The sequence below is a fragment of the Caloenas nicobarica genome, chromosome 4, assembly GCF_036013445.1.
Source record: "Caloenas nicobarica isolate bCalNic1 chromosome 4, bCalNic1.hap1, whole genome shotgun sequence".
Taxonomy (NCBI): Eukaryota; Metazoa; Chordata; class Aves; order Columbiformes; family Columbidae; genus Caloenas; species Caloenas nicobarica.
In genome coordinates, this window is record NC_088248.1 from 6092413 (window position 1) to 6119560 (window position 27148).

Consider the following 27148-nt stretch of genomic DNA (forward strand, 5'->3'; position numbering starts at 1 on the left):
CAGATACAGCTGAAACAATATTCTTTATGCCATTGGCTTATTTTAGATAATCCCTACAAACGTTGTCATGTATAACGTGTGACTGTGCTTTCGTACTGATTCATACATATGTTGTCAAGTTCCTTTTTCTCTTCAACGCAAAGAAGCGATGTATAAAAGTCTCACAATATTTATAGCTACGGTTTAGCAGTGGAATTACGTTTGCTTTCTTGTAGTATGAATATCTAGTCCCAAAGTAGGAGAGCATTGTCCAGTGCTGTCCTTCTAGCAACTGTCACTGTCAAATGCTTAGGAATAATCATCTACTGATGTGTGCAGTGAACTGATGAGACTTGAGGCTGTGGAGACGGTCTTGGAATTCCTCTGTGAACAGCCATTGGAACTCGTCTCCCTCGGAGCTGCTCTTTTCTTACGGCTGGTGTGGGCGTTGTCTCCATCGTTAGCGTCAAACACCACTGTCATGCTGGACTCCATTCTGGACACAGCATATAGGCTGCTTTGACGAGTGGGATGAAACCTGGCTGTCTGGAGCTCTAGCTCATCGTAGCTGGACACCTCAATGAAGGGGCACCAGCGGAAAGCTCGCTTGAAGCCAGCTCGGAACCTGAGAAGAAGGATGCTTGGTGAAAACTTGTGCTTGCGAGAGCCAGCCACAGGCCTTTGTCTGAGAACATACACCAGGGCTGTCAAACTCATTTTAGGACTGTATAAATGTAGGAGTAGTTGCATTTATATGGTCTTAAAATTACATTTGGCCCTTTGAAGGCAACCGTGAGGCTGATGTGGCCCCTGGTGAAAACGAGTTTGACAGCCCTGATGTTATACCATGTTGATAGGACACTGACTTGGCTGATTATCTTGCACCTAATTCTGTTTGTGGTGAAGCCAGTGGGAGTTTGCTTGACTAAAGTCTGAGTAGGGTAAGAAACATAGTGCTAACAGCTCATTTCTGTTTCTGATTTTCTAGTTATTTCCCCTGCATTTTATCATTGGTATTTTCCTGATACTCAGTTTGCCCATGCCTAAATAAACAGACATCAGCTTTCATAGTACTGTCTTCACAGAAATTGTTCTGACTTCACATATGATGGAGTCTGCACCTATATTTTTATCTTCTCTCAGCGAGAAACTTTGTAGCATTCTTTTCTCTAAAATACTACCCCAGCTTCCAGATGCCAATATCTCTTCTGTGTTTGACTCTCTAACAGAGATGCTTACATGGGAATGATGTAATGACTAATGTTCAGGTAATGTATTTAGGAAATAATTTGTAATAATTACAGAAGTTGCTAGAAAGTAAAAAACTGAACGTGAACAATGTACAAATGGGAATTTTGAGGCTTTAGTGCATTAGTGCTTGTAATATTCACACCATGTTCTTTTATTTCAAATCAGAGGTAGAGGCTTACTATAAAAAACTATTGTTATTTTTTGTGTGTATGCATTTCCAGAATGGATGGTAAATATATTAGAAAAGCAAGTATCTGTATATTTATGTGTAACCTGAAAAAGAACACCTTTTCTTCTAGACCTAGAACTTACCAGACTTTCTCACTTGTCTTGCTTCTCTTGTTTTTGTTTCAACGATCATCTGTGTTGTTTATTGTGTCTGTAGGCTTTTTGGAGCAATGGTTCAGCTACCACAGTGATGACTACAAATAATAATTTAGATTAAGTTTTCAGTGAAAGTTGATTGATCTCACAGAAATAACTTTCTTTCCTTCTCAGTTTGTTTGCCACAGAGCTGTCACATGTTGCCATACCAGCAGGAAGCTTGCTATTCAGTTTCTCTCTGTTTAGTTGCAGGCCACATTATGAAAAAAATGTTGAAAGAAACTTTGATGGTAGTGGATTTAGTGAAGGAAGCTGTAAAACCTAAACATCTTAAGACTGTATTATTACTGTATTATTTTTTTGTCTCACCTTCTATTCTCTTTCTCATTCAGGGCATGTTTTTTGCTTATCTTGAAATAACGTTCTTTTTATCTAGATACGTAAGATCCTAATTAGCCTGGAAGATGAGGCTGGAGATAAGTGCTATAACTCTGATACTAGATCTAGCAGAGGTAACATTACTGCATAAATTGATCTGACTCCCAGCAATGTTCTACATTTTCCTACTGCAGGAGAAGGAAGCAGAAGTTTCAACTTCTTGATTGCAATATGGAACTTAATTGTACGAAAACATTCACCAATATTTCATTCTTGCATTAAATTCTGAACAAGGTGACCTTTAATGTGTCTCAAAGTTATGAAATTATTGATTATTTTTATTCTTTAATCCAGGTGTTTATTTTTGCAGTGTATGAGTGTCAACATAAGCCACGTCAGAGAGATTAATTTTTTATGAATAATGTATTTTGTAACTCTGCCATAAAAAGTTTTTGAAGAAAATGGCAATGTTTTGGGGGTTTTTATGGTAGTAATTGAGAAAATATGAGGCCTGGTTCTTCCTCGCCTTTGATTATGCAGACACTGGAGACCCAGTGAAATCTGGTTTCTGTTGAAATTAATGGGAACTTTGCCATTTGAGTTAGGATTTCATTCTGGCATACTAAAACTTTATCTCTTCTTCGAACAGTTGTAAACAATCAAAATGGGCAGGGGCTGTATGAAGTCAGGCATAACCTTGACATTTTAAAAGAATTTGAATGTTAAGTATCATAAGCTATCCTCATCAAAGAGGCAGAGTCCAGTGTTTTTACACCAGTAAAAACTCAGCAGGATTTGGTCACTTCATTAGACTCCATTTGACATGTGTTGCATGATCTTCACTGGGTTGTATAAATATTTAACAAAATTGGTATGAATCTTGTCAGCAATTAAATTTGGTGCTGGCTGCTCGTTCAAAAGTTATTTCAAATAATATTTAAGATTACTTATTCAGGACTGATTCATACTGACTGAGTTTGTGAACTGATTTGTTGTTCTTGGTGGCCTTTATCCAGTAATTCTAGAAGGAACATTGAAAAATAGGATGGCCAGGATGATATTTGTTTAGATCCTGGTCCTACAAGCTGCAGTGAAAAACATGAGTTCATTCTGCGATCCAGTAGTCTCAAATTGGCAAATATCCATAAAATCTCACCAAACTCAACAAGTCAGTGCCTTTGAAATTCAGAGCACAATGTGTTGCTATCAAACAGTACCGTAATTTAGTATTGAGTAATGAGAATATAAATATTTGTTTTATAAGCCTGTTACAGACCTCAGAGCACAGTAGAAATCTAATGGTGAGGTATAAAATACATAGTAAATCACATTTTATATCCTTCCAGTGCTGTGAAAGAGATTTGTGGCTACAAATAGTTAGTGAACAAACGTATTGCACTGTGTGTCATTAATGACCATCTTCTTTATTTTAATGTTTTGCAAGCCAAAAAATATTAAACTGCTACAGATTTAAAATGTTGCATATGGAAATGGGAAGTGTTGATTTCTGAATACTGATTTTTGCTCTGAAATTTTAAGTAGACTAAAGCATTTACTGACAGTGTGCTTTTTTCTTTTTGGTTCATTTCAACTACAAACCTAAAGGAAGTTTGTTTCCCTCTCGCCTCCACCCCTCAACTGAAAACTATTCAAGTGAAAATTCTTTGTCTTTTATCCCATTTAAACCATTTATATTCTCATTGACGTTAAGCATACCAACAGTTTCATAACTCTTACCTCTTATTGAGACAGCAGTAGATAATGGGATTGTACATTGTAGAGCTCATGGCAAGCCAAAAGCTGGCCAGATAGATTTGCTGAATGTATTTCCACCGATTTAATTGTTGATAGATCCCTGTAACTATGAAGTAAATGTGGTAGGGCAGCCAGCAGATGGCGAATGTCAGCACAACCACAATCATCATTTTTACCACCTGTAAGAGGAAAGTAGTAATACTGGTTTATAATATACATTAGCCTTTTTTATTTGGACTAGCATTTCAACATCCATTAATAATTTTCTTGCATTTGATTATTAAAGTTAGTCAAAGCCAAGATGAATATGCTTTATATAATTTTCCTTTCAATCTGAACTTTTTCTGTAAACCTAATCATGGCATAAAGTTACAGGGTGTTTTATTTGGACATCTCGTTTTGGCCTTTATTTGACACTGGTATCTTTTTCTGTTATGGTCTGCAAGTATATTCCTGGTCTCCAGCTATAAAATGTGATTTGAATAAACACTAGGTTGAAGGAAATGAGCAAGTGCAGTATCCTGTCTAATTTCAGAGGTTAACAACTTCCTTGGCTGGTGGTCATTATTTGTTGTTTTCTGTAGACATCATAACATCTGTTAGCTACCACAGTTTCCATCGAGCACAAATGATGAGGAGCTCTGGTTTGTGCTGAAACACAAGAGAAAAGTTGTGAGTCATGTAAAATTTTCACTCCTGCCTTTTGCTCTCCAGCAATGCCAAATGGTAGCCCAGCTACCATTTTCAAGACAACATGTCACAAGTTTATACAACAGATTTTCTTTTTGTAGGTGAAATGAAACCAGACATGATAGATCTGTGCTGGGAGGTCTGTTGTTCATTTATACTGTGGATATTGAGGAATAATAGGGATTGTGATCAACAGTTCCTTTCATTTCTCTTTACAAGGTGCCATTTCCTACTGTCTGTAGTTTTGCCAGGAAAAAAAAAGCTAAATTTTCCCATACCTATGTGTCTTAGGTTGATATTTTCATAATTTTTCAGCTAATGTAATTAAATCATTTTACATATAAATACTATGGTGTTGACCTTAACTCATACTACATAAAGCAAATTTTCATTTAATATCTGGCACCAGTTTATAAGCTTTCCTGCTGGCTGGGACTGTAATGTACAAGATTTTGCTTGTGAGAATATTTATTGTTACTGATACATATACTGATCATCTCTTAAAGATACAAAAAGGGCATCTGTCCACACATACAACATTATTAGTATTTGGTTCTTCTAAAGCACTTTTCATCAGTTAACTGTAAACCAGTGCAGAAGGAAGATCAGTATTATAAGGGAAGACAACACACCAAAACATAGTATCACTTTCACCTTTGGTAAGTGTACATCTGTATGTCTATATATAGCATGTATATGGGACTGTATGAGAGATGATTTTTGGTGCAGGGAAGAGGTGGTGACTCTATGTGAACAGATATTTCTGGGCTAAATTACACATCTGAAATGATGTCATCGAAATACGTTATCAAATCACAGTTTATCATTAAACAGCATGTCTTTTCTACTCCTTTGGACATAACTTCCACCATTCCTGGGGATTCACACCTGTGCCTTGCACACATTGTGCAGATGGAATACTTCACAGTGTTACCAGAGTACTTAAGCTCTTGGTCTGTTGACCTACGGGTTCACTTCGCTTGTTGCTGTGTTTTCAGACCTGCCAGATATAATAAGTATTACTTCAACACCATTCAGGATTTCTGTAATTTCAGAGTACTTGAGAATCTAATTACTTGCCTTGATATTTAATTAGTAAGTCTTGCAGTAGCAGCTGTGCATATGAAATTATTCCTAGAATTATTTATCATTGGAATACCATAGGTACTAAATGGAAGGATTGGAGGTCTGATTTTTGTTTCCAGACTTTCAAAATGTTATCTGGAAAACCTGTATTTATACTGAACATTTCATCTGTACAGTGCTTAAGAACTGAAACAGTGGAGATTTCGGTTGAACACTGTGTCACTCATGCCTCAGAGCTGCTAGAGATCACAGTAAGAATGCAGGTTGCCAGTCTGGCTTACTTAATTGTGTTAACAGCACTTTTGAAAGAAAGTTGTTTGTTTTTTTTCCTGACATCCAAATTCTTGTTGGCCAGTTTACTGTGTTCTATCAAAGGGCAAGGCAAGCAGTGCTTCAAGAGTGTACTTAGAGGTCTCCTAAAGCAAATAAACCTTCACAATCTGTACAAATAATGGCTTTTTTATTTCAACTGCTGCACTCAAACATTAACACAAAATGAATTAAGTTTTGGTTAAACCCGTATGTAATATTTCAGGCTTTATTCAGGGAAACAGAAATCCCAAAATAACTATTTACAGTATGACCCAAAGAAAATACTCAACTAAAACAATTTTATCACGGTTTCAGGCAACTAGATTCTTATTTCAAACATTTTAACTTTTTTTAAAAAGTTTTTAAATGGAAAAAGCCAAATCGCCCCCAGAAAAATCACATCTTTTCCTTCAAGTTTACTGTTTTGTTTAAAACAAAACACTTATCTTTAAAAACAGCAAAATCAGCACAAAATTTTCTTCTTGCTGTTTCTGTCTGGAAACCCATGATTAAATAGCAAGTCATCATCATCATGAAAGCAGAAATTTCTGAAATAAACAATTACACTAGACTAGCAAAAGAAGATTTTAGATGGCCATTAGTGTTTGATTTAATTTGTGAAGAAACAAGTCACTGAAGCGGCAGACAGTGAAGCACACTATGTTCTTAATCATTCAGGTTTGCAGCTGTTTTTCATAAATAGCAACAATTACCTATTATGAAAATTGAAAGTATCGTTTTCCTCTCAGGTAAGGCCGTATCAGTCTGAGTTTCACTGAAGGCAATGGTAATAGACTGATATTTGCATGGTTAGGGGGAGACATGAGCTTTCCTTATTAAGCTGTAAAGTATTATTTCTAGAACAAAAATGTGCTAATTTTTCCACCAAAAAGTTATGTTTAAGAAAGGTCAAGGTTGAGTTGTCATTCTTTTGAGTATTTAAGTAGTACAATCCACTCCTTGACATGTTACCTAAGAAGACTAGTGAGACGTTGCAAGTCTGTGTGGCATAAAATTGTTTGAAATGCAGGACAGTTACACTTGAATTTGAAGTCAACCACAGAAGTTATAAGAGGAATTGAAGAGCACTGTCATGCCTTGTTTCATCAGCTAAGAATGAGTGTGTTTTGGCAGAAATGGAGGAAAAGAAGAATAAGAATAAGCTGAAAAGGAAGGAGATTATTCCCAATTTCCTTTCCTCTTTCAGAGACAGGCACGCATGGTGTGCAAGGCCATCCCTTACACTTTATGGCTGCAGTTCTTGTCCGTCCCCCTGGTCTTTCCAGTGTTAAGTTTAATTTCTTATCGATCTCAATAACTATGAACAGAAACTGTCTTCAGGGTCTATAAACCCAGGGCACCTTGATTTTACTTGATATAAATCCTGATGAATGAGTGCCGGTGAACTGTTAAGCTCAATTAGGGCACAGGGAAAATAAGTGAAACAGGCAAAGTATGAATTTGCCACAAAAGCCCAATTGTGTTTTCCCAGTACACTGTGATGTTTTACTGAAAAAATCTCCAATGGCATTTTGCAGATTCAACTGCAGAGTATAAAAGAGAGTCTTTTTTTAATTAGTACTTTGTTTCCTTTTAATATGCCTGTTCTGCCTTTTTTTGGTGATATTACCATTTTTCAATTGCTTTCTTCTCTTTTCTGTGTTGCATAGTATTAATTAATAAGGGTTTGCTCTTATGCGTTAGGAAACATTTCTAAAGCAAGCAAGCCAGAAATATACTGAATTCAGTTGCACTGGATGTCAAGCTCTGTTCCTGCTACTGTTTCACTATGGAGCTTTCCAAAATGTGTGGCTGCATGAACATCACCAACCGGTGCCCAAGTGGCGTCATTTTCCCTTGGTGTTCTGCTCAGTCTCCCTTTATGCTTTGGGGGCAGCACGGCCAGAGGAAAGGGGTGTATTTCTGTTCATTTGTTAAAATGAGTTTTACTGAGTCTCTCAGTTGTGCAACCTTTAGGCAAGTCTTGAGGCTAGATTTGAGATATGATGGAAAATCTAAGTATTATATATTTTCATTTTTGTCAATGTGTTCTACTGATATTGAGGTCAAAGAAAAACTATGGCTATAAAAAAAAGTTAATTTATGTGCTTTTGAGTCTTGCCTGTACCTATAAGTCCTTCCTCTCTGAGCAAGAAACATTCTTTCATTAACGAGTGTTATATAATGAGGAAAAAATGTATTTAAAAGAACAAAACAGACGCAACTTCATTGGAATTGGAGTTTGCAAGTTTGCTTTTCTTGTCAAATATTTGAAGCAGTACAAGTGAAAAGGAACTAGCAGATTCTGCTACACTTGCAAAGAGCAGCAAATATGGGGGTTTTGTTCTTTCTGTTTCTATTTTGCATGAAAAATAGCTAGAAAAATGAGTCTGATTTAGATGTAGCATTGACAACAGCTCTTGAAAGATGAGGAATAAAATATACTTTTCTGAGAGACTCAGTTGATGCTAGGGGGCTATAGCAATTTGCATTGCAAGGTATTGATTTGCCATCAATACCTGAGACTTAGGCTGGGGAATAATTTCCTTTTCAATCTGCTCTGCAGCTCCTTATTGCCTTTCTAACTCATCTTTGATATTGATGCTTCTGTAAGGTCAGGAATTAGACATCTGATTCCATTTGCACCAATATTACACTTTATAAATTCGTTAGTTTCAGAACTTTTACTCCTAGGTGTTATGCAGATGTAAATGAGAAGCAGAGCAAATACTTTAAGAACCCATACAGTGTAAGAATATTTTAGTTTACTCACTCACGGATATTCTTTGTCCATGTGAATACAACTTTAACACAGTTCACAGATAATATCTGGAAGTCATAATGTGTTTTTCTGCTCTGTGCTCTTTTGGAAGAATGAAAATATCAAACGAACATTGCAAAAAGCATATCTCCCGTTTTTGATGCAATCAGTAAATCCACTTCTCAGTCCCAGGAACATTCATGGCACCTGTGCACTAAGCACCAGGGAGAAGGGAACACCATTATGGCTTTTGCTTTTTCACAATGCTTAGTGGGAGTAAACTATCTTTTACAATAAAATTAAGATTCAAAGGTAACTCTGCTGGTATTAGTACAGAGATAGGACTGTTTTCTGAGATATGAGATGCTGTGGGTTTTCATATAATTTTGACAAGCTCAGGGATTTTCTGTGCTCTTTTAGCCCATAGAAAGGATTGATTCTTAATAGCTGAAGGAAGTGCATGTTTAGAAGGTGAAATAATCAGAGAGCTTGGAAGTCTTTCAGTCGGGTGAAGCACTTGTCAATTCCAGTGCTTGACAAATAATTTTATTCTTCTGACTTATATTTTCTATCCATTTTTTCTCAGTTGCTTGAAATAAACTGCTTTTCATTTCAGTTTGCATAATCTCTTGCTGCAGACAGAATTCACAATCACTTACTTTGTTATTTAAGCTATAAAGTTGAAAAAGATCTGTTCTAGTATGAAATAGCTTTGAATAAGATAGCTGTCTTACAAATGCTAAAATGTGGGGTCCTGTCAAATCAAAGCAGTTTTGACATTTTTCCTGAACGGTCTTAGTTACTGCCATTTTAAAATGATGCTTTTCTAATGTTGCATGGAACACAGCTTTGACAGTGACTTTAAGATTATCTCAACATGTCAAGAACTACCTGTTCCACTGAACATTGAAGGGGTAAATATTTTGCTTAGGCTTTTTTCCTTGAGAAGACATGATTTTACATGCCTCTGATTGGGAGTGGGGAAGAAAAGTTGCCACAAGTCTTTATCTAAAGGAGATGTTTTCATTTCTCACAAGAGATTGTTAGATTTAGACAATGTGCTAAAGTCTGCTGATCAAACTAAAAGAGTTTTTTTTCTGTAACCTAGATGACAAGTAAAGTTAGTTGGCTTTGTATCATTGTCTTGGTCTTCAGCATGGAGTAGCTTAAGAAATTTATGTTCTTTAGAAAATGACTCCGAGTGGCTGTTGTGGTATCAGCATTCTCAGATGGGGTTATCCACCTGATATCTAGAGCTGAAAAAAGCGAAAGAGCTGATCTAGTGCTTTTTTACTTAAATTCCACACCATTGCTTATTTCATAATAGTTTCCTTCTGTAGACATGACCTGGAAAGAATGATGGGCACACTTCACTTCCGTGCTTCCAAGCAGAGATGAGATTTGGTGTGGGGAGACAAAATAATCATATCTTCTTTTCTTTTCCCAACAGGAGTAGTTGGTTCTTAAGTCTCCTTTCTCCCACAATTCTGAGACTTTTAATGCTCATTGAAGGCTCTCCCAGAACCGTGCCAATGTTTTAAGACACAGTTGAATTTTCCATATAAGACTTCAGAAGGATTGGCACATATGAATTTTTTCTCTTGGAGAGTAAAGATTATATTGAACAGTGCAACAAAAAAATAAGGCTATGCTGAATTATGCCAATGAATAGTACAAAAGTATCCCTACATGTGGTCTGCATTATGAGGGCTCCTATCAATGGAAACCGCCCTCTTGAACCTAAAATGAGATGGGTAGCTTTGGTTATCTTCAAAATAGGAGCACAGACTCTTATTTGATATGGAAAGCCTACATTCTTTTGAATTGTTTTATTTTCAGCTTATTCACTTTGGGAATTAAGTAAGTGATTTATACCATTAGAAACCATTTTAATGTTTACTATATTTCTCTATAATTTCAGTACATGGGCATAATGAGAAAGAGTGCAGATTATTTACTATACAGTTTGAAAACCTCTTTCTTCTCTTTTCTGTTGATAGGAATAAAATTGTGTTGCTTGAAGATGGAGTGAATTATTCCTGGATTGTACTTTAAAATGCATGGCAAAATTCTGTTCAGAAAAAAAAACACCAAACAAAAACCCCACACAGTTAAAACTATTCTTTTATTGCCATCATAGTTATGTATTTGCAAAGGTAGTAACATCTTTCCTTTCAAAAGTTGAAGCAAAAGTGTTTATTACTAGCTAAGAAAAAAACGAAAAAAACTAATAATGTCCCCCAGTCCCATTTTCATTTAAATTGAATTGAAAGGAAACTGTTCATGTCAGTGATGCCGGAGGTTTATATTTTGGATTTGATGCACTTAATTTATTTTTCTTGTTCCACAAATGACTGTACAATATTATGAATATATTGTGAGAAGTAGACTTGTAACCCACATACAGAACTTTTTGGAAATGTTTGGTCAGTAAAAAGGTGGCACATGCTCTGGTCAATTATTCTTTCTGAGAAGTATCAGGAGTGTCATTGTTCTGACAACATCTGCTATTTCTGCTTTGGTATAGACATTTTAGCATTACTTCAAGTATTAAAGTATCCCCAGTATGTGGCCATAATGGTCAAAACACTGATCATTACTGCACTGGTTTGATACTGCTGTGGAATAAAGTATAAGGTGACCCATGCCAGGGTGGCTGAAACTGTTTTCTAGGAAACCTGCTCCAAAGCCTGTAGAAATCGAAGAAACTCTTTCTGTCCGTGCCAGAAAATGAGTAATGACATAAAGGTGTTTAGAGTAGGTTGTTCAGAATGTTGTAGTACAGAAACTTTTAAAGCGTGAAGTACTTAATTTAAAAGATTAAATTTGTTAGGTGAAGGTATCAATAGACATAACACAGATACACCTCTGGGTGTGGGTGGTAATTTTCACCTGTTTCTAAAAAGCACATTTGGAATATTGTAGATTCTCTGCAGTTCAGCACAGGCACCTCTTTTCAGTAGGAGGTATATATTATTTATAACAAATTGAATTTCTGCACCTCGTTACCCCATCACAGAATAGGTAGGTTATTTCACTTACTACTCTGAGAAACATAAAATCAGCCAAAGAGAAGGGGGGTACCTTCCCAGGAGATAAGTGCATGTGCCCCTTTGGGAGAGGGAACCTCGTCAGTATGTAAGTAAAATGCTCCTACATCACCATGGCAGTCCTTTTTGTCCATGAAGCACAAGCACAAATGAATCTATGATGTGGAAACGTTTGTGCCCCATGAATAAATAAGTGGTAGGAAAAGCAAGATGACAATATAAGTCTCTTTCACAGTCTGCTGTTACATGGCCAGTTCCGATGAGCTGTTACATAGATGCCTTGTCCCTGTGTCTGTATGCTCCAGGATTTGGTTCCCTTTGCATATAGAACATGGAGAAGTGAATATTTAGACACATGTGCAGCCTTGGTAGACCATTAACCTGAATAACGGCCAAAAAATTCTGTGGTTACTACTGTCTGACTTCTAAAAAACATTCACAGGTGATGATTCAGTGTAGACTAGGGTGTCAGCTGTGGAGATTTGGAGATGCCTTGAAATCTGTAGTACAAAGTTGTGTAGAGTAGTTGATTGCAGCTGGTGTTGAAATTTAGGATAATCAAGTTCTATTGACTTCCTGTTATATTAAATTGTTTGACTCCTTTATGCCATTTTGGAAATTGAATACAACATATAAGTTATTAGAGACTGGAATGTTGGTCCTCATGCTGGGAAAAGCTAGGAGAAGATGGATTGCTTAAATAACTGGGAAGGTATTAAACTTGCAATGTCTTTGTGTGGTCCCCTGGGGCTGCACTTATTTTCCAACCTTGAAGAAGTCTGAACAAATGTCTGGGGATAAAAGTGGGGTTTCAAGATGGTGTTGGCAGGAAATAGCAAGTCACATGTAAGGTAAGTCCTGGGACCCAGAGTGCCAAATATTTTGTTTCCTATGGCTGGATGCAAACTATCACATGAGGTTCCATGAATGGGCCAGTTTCTAACTAGTCTGTCTGTCTAGTCTTAGTGGTTGCTTGTTAATAAGAAAAATCTTTGACTTCAGAATTCCTATGTGACATCTTAGTTCACAATGTAATATTCTAATAACCTGTTTTTCATGAATAAGCTTATTATTATTATGAGTATGGTCTTGTCTTTCCGAATCTGTGTCAACCTTTGTGGGTGCACATAATTAACTCAGTATTCCACAAGTTTTGTTGCTACACTGTAATGCTTTGGGCTTTGACTCTGTTGCTTTTTTTTTTTTTTAATTAATTTAACAAAATCTATCCCTTAATAAACTACTCCATAGTGAAACAATTCAGCTTCTTTCTTTCATCCTGAACTGGTCAGCTACCATTTAATGACAGCAAATATAGCATTATTTCTAACTAGTGCTTTTCTTATTTTATGCAATGTAGTATGAAAGGTGTATTAGCGTGATTTCATGTCATGTATACATATGTGGTAGAAAAAAGGAAAATCTACCTTTTTAGTTGCGCTGGATGTCAGTGAGAAGTCAGGAATAATATGCTGAACTATATTTTTATAGCTATACTGGTATGTAAAAAAGAAGCATAAGGATATAGGAGAATTTCTCCTGGATCTGACAGTTGTCCATCTATCATAATATTCTGTCTCTGACAGTGGCAGTAGGAAGTACTATTTAGGGATATTTTTACATGCAAATTTACAAAACAATTTTGATATTGGAAAAATATGGCTTTTTATCAATCTTCATTGCAGCAACAAATTGAGATGATACCTCAAGCTGTTAGGAGAAGCAAAGAATATAAACAGAGGTGTAAGTATGGAGGAATAATGAAAAATACTGAAGATGATGCACAGCGATGTATTGTCATAAAGTCAATAGAGGTAAGGAGAACTGTAAAGAAAAGATATAAAAGTTAAGGAGACTATTTTCTGCTCTTCTGTATTCTTCCTATTGGGACAAGGCATTGGCATCTTCTGTTGAGAGATATGCTATTTTTTCACAAGACAATTGTATCAAAACTGAATCCCGTGACAAAGACAACAGTAACTGATTGATTTTATTTACAGTACGTGATTATCCCCTCTTACAGGTTAAAATAAGTTGGAAGGGGGATTCTAATAGAAGTTTAGATAGAAAAAAGTGTGGAGACAACATCTCAGAGCAAGTCTTTAAGTATTTGCATTGAATATAAAGAACACTAGTAAGGCTAGTAAAACTGATAGTAACATTATAAGCCAGCTATATAAACTTATGTATGACAGTATTGAAACTATAATTCTGTCTTGTGAAAATGGGAATTGTGGGAGAGTAAATTATGTTCAGCTGCGCATCAATCAGTCTCATGCCAGGAGTTTTAAGAAGGGGTAATGGCTGCAAAGTCCCCACATGCAGTAGATGTTCGGAAGTTCAAAAGACTGATGTCAGGCAAATTTAAATGAGTTAATCCCTGAGACATTTGATTTGTCAAAAAAAAAAAAAAAGGCAAAAAAAAGTAGTGGTAGTAGTCTCATGCAGTCCTGAATTTCTGAAAATTTGAAGTCTTTGACCCTTAAAGGTACTAAGTATGACTTTGTGTTGCCCAGCCTCTATTGCGTACTGTGAAATTCTTTGATTCCGTTGTTCTTTGATGTTTCTTTCAGAAGGAATCATGGTGAATTGCACAGTCACACACGTGAAGTGATGAGACTATCGAATTACTAACAACTTTCTCCAGCTTCAAATCTTTTCTTGGTGAATAGTGTTTCTTTTAGACGTCTTACATGAACCGCTCACTACCTTCTTAACATTAAATACCATTTCAAACTATCTTAATCAAACATACTTCGCACTGTATTATTGCATAATATGAAACATGCAGTCTGCTGTTTAGTATTTCTCCTTCATTATAAGTGCAGCCAGTACAGACTTTTCATATGTCTAGATACCTGCATGCTAAATAGCAAGAAAAACAGCTGATTTCTTTGTTTGAATAAAGGAAAAGCAATGGCTCTGTTATCAGAGGCAAGCTGAGTGATAGCTTTATTTGGATTCCAGTTTATCACTTCATCTCCATGAATGGCCAATTATTATTCATCTATCCAAATACCAGTTATTTCATAAATCCTGCTGGAGAGCACAGCAGTGGAACTGAAGAGCTGTCATGGAGCTCTGCCAGTAAAGTCACTGATGCAGTTACAATATATCTGCACATAATTTAATCCCCCTATTGCATATGTTGAAGGCATGCATTCCAGTTCTCTCACATTTAAAATACTTTAATTAGGAATGATATGCCTTGTCTCTTGCATATATTCAGAGTTCTAAAGAGGGGCTGTTTTTAATGTATTCAGAGGATTTAATTAGACCCTTCATAGTGTGTAGTAAGAGCCAGAAATTGTCTTCAGAGACCTTTAATTTTTCTGACCTAAGATATTTATTTTACTTAGTCATTATGATAACAGGTGCTGAAATTCTGGGACATCCTGGTTCTTCAAGTTTTCTTTTAATAATTTTCTGGCCACACTTGCTTTTGCAAAGTGTATCTGTTACAGAAAGTGATTCCTCAGTTTGCCTTTACGATCAGACCCCAGGCACCCTTCACTTGAGTATTTGCTTCCTTTTTTTCACTTGCTGAAAGTGAAGTATTGGTAGTAGCTCAGTTAACTGGCCAGTGAAATCATCTTCTGCTTATGCTCTGTAGGAAAGGTAATTTTGTGGCTTTGAAAATAGACTTCTGGGTAAGTTACAACATGCATGGCAAAGACTGTAATGGTAATAAAGAGTGAAATGCTGATGTTTCGAAATGCTTTCAGCATTTGAAATAAGTCCAATAATTGCACCCTGTGGCAAATATGCAAAACATACTGGTTAGTTTTCCATGATGATTTTTCAGCATTTTCTATCCATTCACATTCCACATACTCTTTAAACTGTTACCAGGCAATAGTAGTGATAATATTAGTCAAACTGCATTTTGCTTCCTTAAGAGAGGCTAACATTTTGCTCTCTTAAAAAAACTATGTACAAGTAAAAATAAAGAATGCCTTTGGCTTCATAGGAGGCATTGCACATCATACCGTAAAGCTGTCCAGGCACGTCTACCGTTCTGACAACTGAAACTTGCAACAGAAAGTTTTGCACTTGTTTCTTATGAGTCTGAAGATGTATGAATGAGAAAATGATCCTAATCTTTCCTTTCATATATCCTCTGCCATAACAACTTTTTCCTGTGTAGTCTGTGGGGAAAAAACACTTTCGTATTCCCGGTGGTGGAAGAAGTGGAAACATCAGCGTTCTATTTGCAGAGGGTCTCCTATTGTCTCAGAACTGAATATGCTGCACTCTGCTATTGCTGTGGTGTGGTAGGATATACCACTGTTCAAACATACAGTACCAAGAAGCAAACTGAGCAACTAATTGTGAGCAACTCATCATTGTGAATTAGAAGTCCATGTCAGGGTACCATTTTTTTCAAATCCGGAAGGTTAAATGCATTTTAGTATGAAAGAAGTGTCAGAAATAAAAAGTAAAGGGCTGCCTTATCAAAGAAAAAAAGTTAGGTTAAGAAAAATAATCTTATAAGAAAGAAACCGTCATGGCATTGCAACATTATGAAAATTGAACTGGAAATAGTCAAATAGTCAGTTCATAAGCAATCCACAGTCTTGTTAGATTAGGTAGGACTCACAGTGGAAAAGATTGAAAGAAAATAACTGGGAAAAAATACTTTCTATTTCTCACCAAAAGTTATTGATTTAAAACCTAAATTATTCAATATGAATAGGCCAATCAGCAATCTCAAAGATATATGGGCCTTAATTACTGAAAATTACAGCAAGATGAACTTTTCTTTCAGTAGGATGAGAATTGGCCTAAGAGGAGCTAGCCCATTGTTCAAAACTCAATATTTTAGCTCTGTAAAGGCTAAACATTTGGGCTTAGTTCTACATATCAGACACAGTATATGCTACTACATGTGGACTAAGAAGTAAAAATTCAAATGTTCCATTTAATGATGAAAGTAAAGTTACAAAAAGAACAGCTAGTGAACACAGAAGACAACTTGTCAAACTTAATCGTATTTTTTAGTGAAGTGGACCTCTCATTACTGTTATTTCAAGTGACCTGGTGTTTCTGAAAGAATATACTGTGATACTTCGCAACACAATTGCAGATGTTTTTATCAGTATTCACTTAATGAGATTTAATGGGACAGTACCTTTCTCTTAGCTTTGAGCTGCTCATGATATTTGTCAGATGTGTCGCCTGGTATTTCTCCTCCCCAGAGGGTAATTCCCACTATGGAATAAGTGATGCCCATGACAAGCAGTGGAAAGCAGTAGACCAGCACAATCACAATGACGTGATACCTGCAATGAAAAAGCATTGAGCTGAGAAGTGCTTCTAGAGGAGCTATACCAACAGAATGGGTGGCTACAAGTCAAGAGTACTACTGTAGCACAAAGCATGTTTTATATTGACTGGCTAGTCCTTGGTGTTTTCACTGTCGTCTTGAAAGTTTTCAATTGCACTGCAAATTTGTTTACATTTTAATGCAAGTGCTCTATGGCATTCCTAGTTCTGATTCTGAACTTGCAGTAGCATAAATTGACTCTATATTTATAATGATTAGTGACTGCAGAATAGGGTATGTTTGTCCATAGCTACCTAAATTGCCTAAGGGCAAGCTGGGTGTTTTGAGCTCTAGCCTGGACCATAAATGAAAGAGGAAAATAAGTATTTAAATGATATATTTATACAAAGGCCCTAATAAGTGTCCTGTGTTACCCAATGCACTTCATATGGCAGATCTGTTGCACATAGGCAACATAAATCTGTTGCCTGCATGCAACATAGTCATTGCTGCTGACACAAGCACTGGGGCAAAAAACCATAACTTATAACTTATTTTGTCTCCTGTTGGTTCCTGGTTAAATACCATCTTGAGATCAAATCCCAGTGAATGATCAGTGAAGATTCCCCAGCTGTCCTAAGAGTTAACTTAGTGCCCTAAAGAGACATATCTGTGCATGGCTCCTCAAGTGGTAAAAGTTATATGATCAGGGCCTCTTTCACCTGCCTGGAAGAGAGCAAAAGGTTAAATTTGGTGCTGGATGGTTACACAGGCTTTCAGCCTTGAACACAAAGTTCATCTTAAATGCCGATGAAGACATGAAAGGGCAGATAATGTTTCTATGGCTAGGTAACCACTTATTCCTAATTCTGCCAGAAGGACAAATAGTATATATCAAATTTAGTTTACTGTTATTCTACACGTTTAGAAACCGGAACCAGTTATAGGTTTTCCATTTTCCTTATTCGAGCTGATATCTGAGATGAGTAATTATGATAGTGTAACAGAATAAAGTGGGAAAATCCAGTCCTCTCATTAAGAGATCCAGACAAAAAATCTCATTAGGACAAGACGACGCTGGAAATACTTGTTTTCCTGGTTAGGGTGAAAAGGAAGCTTGCTTTGAATTACATGTTCTGTCTCCATTTCTGACCATCTCTGTCTGTATAGAAGTAGCCATCTTAAGTGAAATGATTGTAAACATGCAGCATGGGATGGAGAACACTCATAGAAGTGGAAAAGAATAAACGTGTTCACTTATCACTTAAAATGCTCTGTCTTCCTAGGTTAGAAAACTTGCTCAACATTTCTCAAGGATAAATGCTATTAGTTATACTCCATGTAGAGTATCTGCATGATACTCTACAACTTTTGCCAAGCCCATTGCAAGAGCAGATACCACCATGTAAAAGTTTAAAAGAACAAAATCTTACGTAAAGTGCTGTTTTGGACCACCTGGCCATGCTACATAGCAAAGAGTTCTCCCAGGCATCACCTTGGTTATGGAGTATAGGCACTGGGGAAAGGCCAACAGGAAAGCCAAAATCCATATGCTCCCAATGACTACCTTGGTAGCAGTTGCAGAGAGCCTTGGTTTCAAGGGATCAATAATGGCCATGTACCTGTAAAAGAAACCAAAAACCTGTGCATAAGAAACCTGCAGAGATTAAGGCGCATCTAGAATCAGCTGAATCTTAGGATTGGGAGAAGGATAAAAGCAGAATTATTTGTCTTCCTGGAGTTTCAAGGGCATTGCGCTCTTTGGGTGGTTCAGCCCCCATGCAAGCAGTGCTGGAAGAAAAACAAGGTTCATTAAATATTATTTTAAAGCTGTGAGACATACAGTTAACCAGATGTATGCCAGTAGACCAACTATTTCTCAAAGAGTTAGTTAATCCTCTTACGGCACATCCTGATTGAAAAGCAACAATAGAGCTGGATCTGCTGTTTCTCTGCTACATAATACCAGGTTTATCTCTAATTAAAAAATTAACAGCCAAGCTGTCAGGATTATTAGTCATCTGTCCAAAAGCTGCAGGAACCTGATAAATCCTTGTGCATTTATTTCAGTAGACACAGACTGACGTTGGATCGTCTGCCAAAAAGCCCCAGACCTGCCACTGGTACATACAGAGATTGGGAGAGGAGCCATGTGAGCTTTTCCTCAGGCAATTTAGAGGCGATAAAAGCACCAAGAGAAATAGATGGATAAAGCATGAAAACATCTCGTTTGCTTTCTCAGTTCCTGTGTTCTCAGGTAGGACAGAATTCTTCTTGCTGCCCTGTAATTGTGTTGGTAACCTATGTACGCTGATAACTTTAGGAGAACATGCAAAAAATCATTAAAAAGTTTAAGTAATTGCAATTTGAAATTTTATGAAAAAAGAACATCAGGAAGGCATTAAGACAGAGAGGAAAAGAAAATCAAGTATTGTTGTCTATATTTTGATCTCTGTTACAGATGCAAGAAAAAAGGGAGACAGAAATGTTGGATTTTAATATACTCCATATCACATACTTCATGCATTTTTCACATTTTTCTTAGCACAGCTACTGCTTTTATTTCTAGGCTAAACCTTGAATTAATGTATTTTCCACCAACTTCCTTGATTACACTACTTTGTTTCATTTAACAACGACCAAATAATGACTTGCAAAACCACTAATCACATTAATTAAATAGGAACATTATTCAAAATGTCTTCTGCTGTTAGAGAGACTTCTTTAAATGTGATTCTGGCTGATACTTATCAGCAATTTTTGTACTTCCATAAAACTAGGGAGATATGGACTATGTGTATGTCCATGTTGTGTTACTGATGTAGCATACTGAATACATAACTACATGTTATTAATCTGACATCTTAATGTTTTCCAAAACAACACAAGGAAATGTTTTTTCTATTAATATTTTCCTTCAGACCCAGAGAGTTCCCAAAGTATATTAAAAAAATCCTTTTATTTGAGATTGAAACACAGTGCTGTTTGTGAGTTAATGTAGAAGTTAATGGATCAGCAATTTAAATCAAGTAATTTCTATGGAAGTATTCAATGTATCTGTGCTTATTCAGGAAACCAAACATCTGCTCTTCTGCAGCCGTTGGTAGCATTGATGTTCTACATTGCATTTCCCAAACCATGGCTTTTCTGAAATCAGAATTAGAACAGTCATGTTTTAGAACCTCCTCAGGAGTAACCTGTGCAAATCAAAAGGAAACGAACAAAATTAAAAAATTTTCTGTCGTTTTGTTTATTTTTAAATTTTTATTTTCATATTATGAAAAAAATGAAGCAGATGGAAAACTGGGATGAACATGAAAACCAGCTTGAATGTTTTACTAATAAGAGTTTTCCAGATTTCTAGGAGTGTGTCTGGATCAGTTTCAACAGTTTGTCATCAGTCACAGGGATTAGTACTAATTCTGCAAGAAGAAAACTCATTGCTGAAAAATAATTATGGCCCATACACTTTCACTGTCACAGTACATGTGTCCAATAATCTGATCATCTTTGACAAGATTATTGGAGGGTATCAGTGATTTCCTAAAGGTCCTCTTTGTTTCCATTGTAGGTCTCCAGTCTAGTAACTCCCCCTTGTCCCTGTTTGATTCAGGTTTTAAATACAGTTAGAAAGTTAAACCACACCTGTTCTGGCCTGTATGTGTAGAGAAAATATTTTCAGAAATTTCCAGTGTTGTTTCCTTCCTTGTGTCATTTATACCTTCTAAAAGAATTGCAATAAGTAGAGAATGTACTATGGTTCTTCATTGACTCTTTCTCTACATTTCTACCTTATATGAAGATGGATTGGGATAGATTCAGAGACTATTTTCTATATGGAAAATTTCATAGGCAGTAATAGGCACTGTACGGCAGGACCATGGAAAAAAGATCGCTTTGTCTCAGCATTTGTAGATTTTGTCCTATTGTTGAAACCTTAGGTCTTGCTGTGGGGCTTAGAAGTTATTAAATCAGTTTACTTTATGATCACAGAGAAAGAATTATTTTGTAGGTAAGCAAGCATAAATTAGTAAATCCTGTTCCAAAATGACACTAATAAGTGATTATTGTTATTTTTCTTGTCTATATTTGTCCTTTTGATATTCAGAGATAAACATTTTTAAAGCCATTAACGATGTTACATTTTGTGCGGTCATCATCTTCCTTGGCTTTAGATCATGAGAACCCTTCTTATACTGTTAGTTGACTGCTTGGGTCTGTTCTTTCAAATCCAGGCAAGATTTTAATTGAGATCGGTTGAAATCAATGGATAAGCTGCCATTGATTTGAATCAATCCTTTTTTCAATTAGTAAGTTCTGTTCTGCTACATTTAGAAGAACGGCATTCATTTAAAATGAAGGAAGGTGCGACGTCCTAATTGTTACAGTACACACCTTGGTTCTAGACAGACTTGCCCAAGATTTTTAGGTACAGACATTAGGTACAAGGCAAAAATAAAAATATTTATAAGATAATGCTCCTGATAAGAATTTGTGCAAATAATCTTCTGCATCCATGTTTACTTGCTATGGGAAACAAATTTCATTCAACATATTTCTACTTTATGGAAACGTCGTACTTGAGATATGAGCAATTATGGAATAGATATGTGTTTTAGCAAAAATAACTCCGTTTATAGCTAACTATCAAATATGTGATAAATCCAACATCTGCCACCATAGTTGTACTCAGCATCTAGTAGACATGATAACTGTGCTAAGACCTTAAAATGTCTAAATGTTGTCAGAAACAGAGAGTGATGTAAACCAACTTCAGTTCTGAATCATCAATTTCCCTATCTAGAATTTCAAGCCTATGCCTTTTGCATCGTTTTTACTGCACTTACATATTTTTTCCCACAAGGTAATGAGTTCCCCTCTACTTTACCTGCCTGTTTTTTGTTTTTTGGGGTTTTTTCAGCTAAACTGATGCTTTTGCTATTGCACACTGACTATGAAATAGCTTTATTTGAGTGCTGGATGTCTTGTCCTGAGAGAGCAGCAGACCTCGTGAAAATACACATCAGTTGGGTTGTTGCCCTCTGCCCCCAGGTTCTCTTCTCCAAAGAATAAGTACAACTTGGTAATGAAGATAAGTTTGTAGTCATGAGTTCAGTCTTTCAAATTGAGCTAACTTTAGTGTGGGCTGCCAGATACTGTCCAAAATGCTTGATTAACTTTACCTTAGTAGGTGATGACCCATAAACAAATTATCATTTTCACATACTTGTGGGACTCTTAAGGCATCTCCTAGCCTGGAATCACTCCTTTCAATTGCTAGTTTTCTTTACATTGCACATTGATATTATTTTATATGCTATTGTCAGATTTCTATTACACTCACATTATTCTTATGCCTAGTTATATTATTCTTATTCCCAATAGGTACCAGCAGTAATTGTCTTTGGCTAAGATAAAATTCTGTTGTTAAATGTCCCTGTCTGGTGACCGCCCTTTGAAAATGTGGATTGTTTGTGTGAAATGACTCATACAGCTGTACTGATGGAAATTTTAACTATTGGCTGAGTGAGGTAAGTCAAAGGACAAGGATCAGATGAAAAGCAGGCTATTTGTCTTGTTGAAATCTGAGTGATAAACCAAGAGCCTAGCTTTTGCACGAGATAGATTACAAAAATATAGCAGGCAGTCATTCTAATAAACAAGATGGGGAGGAGGTGGAGGACCCTTGACTATTCCCTCAATAATGCCTTTGTGCAGAAAGGACTTAGGTGACCAGAGAGTATTGACAGCTCTCTACTACTGAGCCTTTGATAACAAGCTAATTTATTCTAATTTGCCAGTACACTAACAATTACAATGAAATATCTAACTTGTTCCCTAAGTGGCTTTTCTTAGAAACAAAATTGCTTAATTAGCATAGTGATATATTGCTTTATAGCTGCAGTTGTTACATTCACTCAAATTTATCATATAAATTTGGTAGCATTTTCCTAGAGAAACCATCACTGCCGTAATTAAGGATAGTGGAAAATGTGGAATGACTTTCAGCTGCAGGTTAAAAAACACCTCTGTAGTTGAGCTGTCTCTGGATGTTAATCCCGGTAGCCAAAAGAAGTCCAGAAGAGAACTGAGTCCTTCCTGCACTGTGAACTGGCATTTGCAAAGGAGGCTTAGCCACTCCTGACTATAATTTTGTTTGCTGGAAAAGTTATCCTGTCACCACTGGTACCTAAGGGTGGTAAGTTGTTTCTCTGTCTCTTTAGTCTCAACCTGAAGGAGCAGTAGCTCATTTTTCCATTGGCACTTGCCTTCGATCCCTGTCCATTTTGGCCAGAGAATGAAAGCTCCTACTAGCACAGGCTAGAGGTTCCATGCTTAGGTCTCACTCAGAAAATTAGTGAGGTGAGGAGGCTAAGTATAGGATAATGTGGATATATGATGCAGGATATTGCCCCCATTTCCCATAGCTGACAACTGTCTGTCATCTTTCATGATGTAGCTCTGTAATTAGGGCTCTGTTTGGTATCCTTAGATATATTTTGTATGGCAAAGTGCCAGTTACAAGGGATAGCAGCAAACAAGCTGAGTTGCACACTGAATGGTGCTGAACGTGGTGTAGAAAAAAGAGGATTGTGTGAGTAGGTCAGGAATGAAAGGAATAATGATGAGATACAGGATCTGGAGCAAAAGCAAAGGAACTGACACAGGGGAACAGTGTGCTGAATGCAAAAATAGGAATAGAAGTGAAACAAGAAAATGAGAAACTAATAGGAGGAGAAGCAAAGAAAGGAGCATTGTTGAGTAATAGCAGATAGAAATTGGGTTGAGAGAGAAGAGAATAAGAAAGGAAACTGGGGTGATGTAAAGTCAAAAGACATATGAGAAAAATCAGCCCAAGTGGATCAGAGATTCTAAGGTAAGTAAAACTGGTAGAAAAGAATGTTTTGACAGTAGGGTTCTGTGGTGGCAAGCCTTTTTGCCTCAGCAGGTGTATGGGAGAGAACTCCCAAAGAGTTGTTGTGGTCAACCAAACATTAGCTGCATGCAAGTGGAAGAGGTGGACTTATCTGATGCCCCAATGTCATCTGTCTTCATGACTGTGCTGCTTCTCCACTGTTCTTTCAAGTGGCCTGAACTTCTGCAGTCCTTTTCAAAGCGGCAAGTGCTGAGGCCCTCATAGGTCCACCATGTTCTGTGGAATTTCTACACAGACCTTGGACCTCCCTACATCTGTCTCGAGGGACACCAAAAGATGGTAGGCGTTTGATCTGAAGGAGGATTTATAATGGCTACAAGCAACTGTTGCACCACTGAAAAGCACTCTGTAGCCACACAAATGTTATTCAGTGGGTTGCTATGCCAATCTACTGTTCAGTCACTCACCAGGCTGGAGCAGTGGGACCTCCTGCCAAGCAAAGGGCACTGAACTCTCGCTGAGATAATTTGATTTCAGGATTGGACTTCTAATGCTTTCTCACTCCAGTGGGAGGTGCTGATAATGCCACAGATAGCTTGTTCTGCACAATGAAGCAGTCATGATGAATCTGAAGTACATATCAACTGAAAATAATTAACTCACTCTGCTCACTTATTGCAACAAGCAAACACCATTATTACCCCACCCAACATAAACACTAACACTTGGAAGATAATTATAAGATGGAATATGCATATTTAGAAGCTTAGGGATGTAAATATGTGGAGGTAGAGACTCAAGCCAACACTTCTTGCAAGAATGTGGATTATTCAACATCTGCACCAGGTTCTGTGTATTACTCTGAAGCATTTTTAGGTACCACTTTAATTTCATCACTAGACACATGACTTTGTGGTGATCATGCTATATTTCACTGTCATTGCTTTTCTTCCAGCTTTGGCTTGTGTTAGTCTTTGTCCCTAGCTAATGACTACAGAAGTCGGCAAGGGTCTTTCCATCTAACTTAATCAGAAATCAGGCTGCAAGATATAATGGCTGGTGCATCACGGTGTGCTTGCTGCAGTGCTCTTTTCTTTCCAGACTGTTTTCTTATCTGCTGGGGTCACAATAGATCTAGTTTCCTTCAGAACTGCTCAGTTTGGCTGGAGTCTACAATTTACTGTTTGGTACTTGTTTCTTGGGTTCATCAAATCAAGAAAATGTGTTTTCTCTGAAATGAGAATAGAGACAGTCTTCATTTGACTAACACTGATGAACTCTTTAAGACAGTGGTTATAATGACAGCATAATCATGTAGCTCTGTTTGTTAGTTTGCAAACCATAAGAGACAAATAGCTGGTAAGTACTGTAAACACTTCTGAAGTTTGTGTATTATGGTCCTGACAGTAGAAAAGATAAAATAATCCTAATTTATCTTTTTGTAAAACAGCATACACTGACTAATACATGCAGGAAAATCTTCCCTCTTTAACACATGATTTAGAAAATTGTAGCAAAAATACATAAGAAGTTCTTAAAACAAAATGGTGTTTAAAATTGGATCCTACAAATGCCCATCTGGAGAGACAGTTGGAACCCTTTAATCATCTTAAGTGATTTGTTTCACCTGTTTATATTGTGTTTATAAACTCAAATGGGGAAAAAAGTAATCAATTCAGCCCCAAATTGTGACAGGAAATTGGGACTTGGCAAAGGAAGAGATTGAGAGAAAATCATAACACTTGCATGTAAGTGGCTTGTCAATGGCAGACAGCAGAGCGCACTCCCTTCGTCAATACACAGACGCTGTTATTCCCACAAAACAGAAGGCGGTTTTGAAACTTTGTCTCCTACCATTGCATTTGGAATCAACTGATAATTAAGAAACTTAGGTAGGGAAATTGCTGAGTCCTTGCCCTTATTTAAAACATCATTGTGGAAAATCCTACAAAAGGTCTCTGTAAGGTAGAGACAGTAGACTAAAGGGAATGGAATGAACTGTGGTATTTTAGAGGCGTTTTTTTGTATTATGCAAACCAAATCTTTAACTTTTGCATTCTTTAATCTTTATCTTCTACCTACTGTTGCAAGGTTCCATCTTTTCTTGTGGAAGTGGTCTCCATTCATTCATGTAGACTGACTTTTTCTGCAAGAAGAGTGGCTATGAGCATTTTTGTGGGACTGTCTCTGACTGTTGAATAAGGCTGGTTTTGGTTGCCAGAAGGATCTACAGTGAACAATGTCACCACTACGCAGACATCACCTTAAAACTAATAGCATAAAGGAAGAGTGTATGGTAGCATGATAGCTAAATAAGTACATTCTACGTTTAAGAGATGAGTGGGCAATATCCCAGAGGGAAAACTTGGCCTTGATTTACCCAGAGGCACATATGCTGCTCTTAGTGAATGGTTGTAGTGCTTTGAGCAGGGGGTAACACGGCAGTTTTTCTGAAATCAGGACTAGTGTCTAATGCCTTGCTTTTGGATACCTCTTAACAGAAACCTTAAAACAGGAATATTGAAATTCTTTGGTATAGATGAGTTCTCATAAACAGTGCAATACTGTCTGCTTGAGGAACATTTTGGCAACTGGCAATGGGCTAGATTTTTATAAGTATATAATTCATTTTACACAACGTATTCTATACCTATGCAAATTGATAGAAAAGGGCTTATATTTCTCCTGTGCTTTGAATATGAGCTACCTGGGCTATCAAGGACCAATATTAATGCAAAGTCTGCAAAAACAGCTCCGTCTGCACAGACTACAACCCACTCTGTTATTGGCTACATTTCTGACACTGCCACCTGAACGGCTTCCTTCTTTATGCAGTCGTTTTGAAATAATTTTATTTTAGGTAAACACAAATATGTCAATGACACAAATTTCTCCCCTGGTTGGTAAACCAGTCAGAAACACATGCATATAGGCAATAATATTCAAGAGGGGAAAAAAAAACCGAAAAAGCAAAAAACCCCAACCCTTGACTACCTTTCAAAAATACTGCAGGCTACATTACATAGTAAACCACAGATACATCTTTTAATAGTTTTCATTAAGCTATAATTAAGGGCACTGAGAAAAGGTATTTAAGGCTAAGACTGTATAAAAGAAACTTCTCATTTGATGTATGGTTCGAACCAGTCAGATGTTTTTTCTTGTCTGGAACAAGGACACTTAGGGCTGTTGTAAATGTTGCTTATACTGCTCAAGATATTTGCCTATCAACCTCATTTTTTTCACTGCATCTTTTGAAAGCAGCTTGTTAAATAGAATATTTACCTAATGCAAAACAAAGAGGAAAAAATAGCTGTTACACCTCTATTTATTCCCAAACTGACTTAGTATGTTATCAGTAACATAACCCTGACGTGAATTTTAAGCAAAACCCAAAAAGATTCTTTTTGCCTGATCAT

General features: G+C 36.8%; 1 protein-coding gene across 1 annotated transcript in view; it reads right to left on the bottom strand.

Annotated features, from left to right (window-relative positions):
* Positions 1 to 288: 288 nt before the first annotated feature.
* The window catches only part of TACR3 (tachykinin receptor 3), a 34349-nt gene continuing 7489 nt past the window's right edge, over positions 289 to 27148 (bottom strand). Inside the window, exons 2-5 of the mRNA XM_065634328.1 lie at positions 18286 to 18474; positions 16718 to 16868; positions 3670 to 3866; positions 289 to 604 (exon numbers count right to left, since the gene is read on the bottom strand). Coding sequence (XP_065490400.1) covers positions 289 to 604; positions 3670 to 3866; positions 16718 to 16868; positions 18286 to 18474 — 853 coding nt within the window. The remainder of the gene's footprint in view (positions 605 to 3669; positions 3867 to 16717; positions 16869 to 18285; positions 18475 to 27148) is intronic.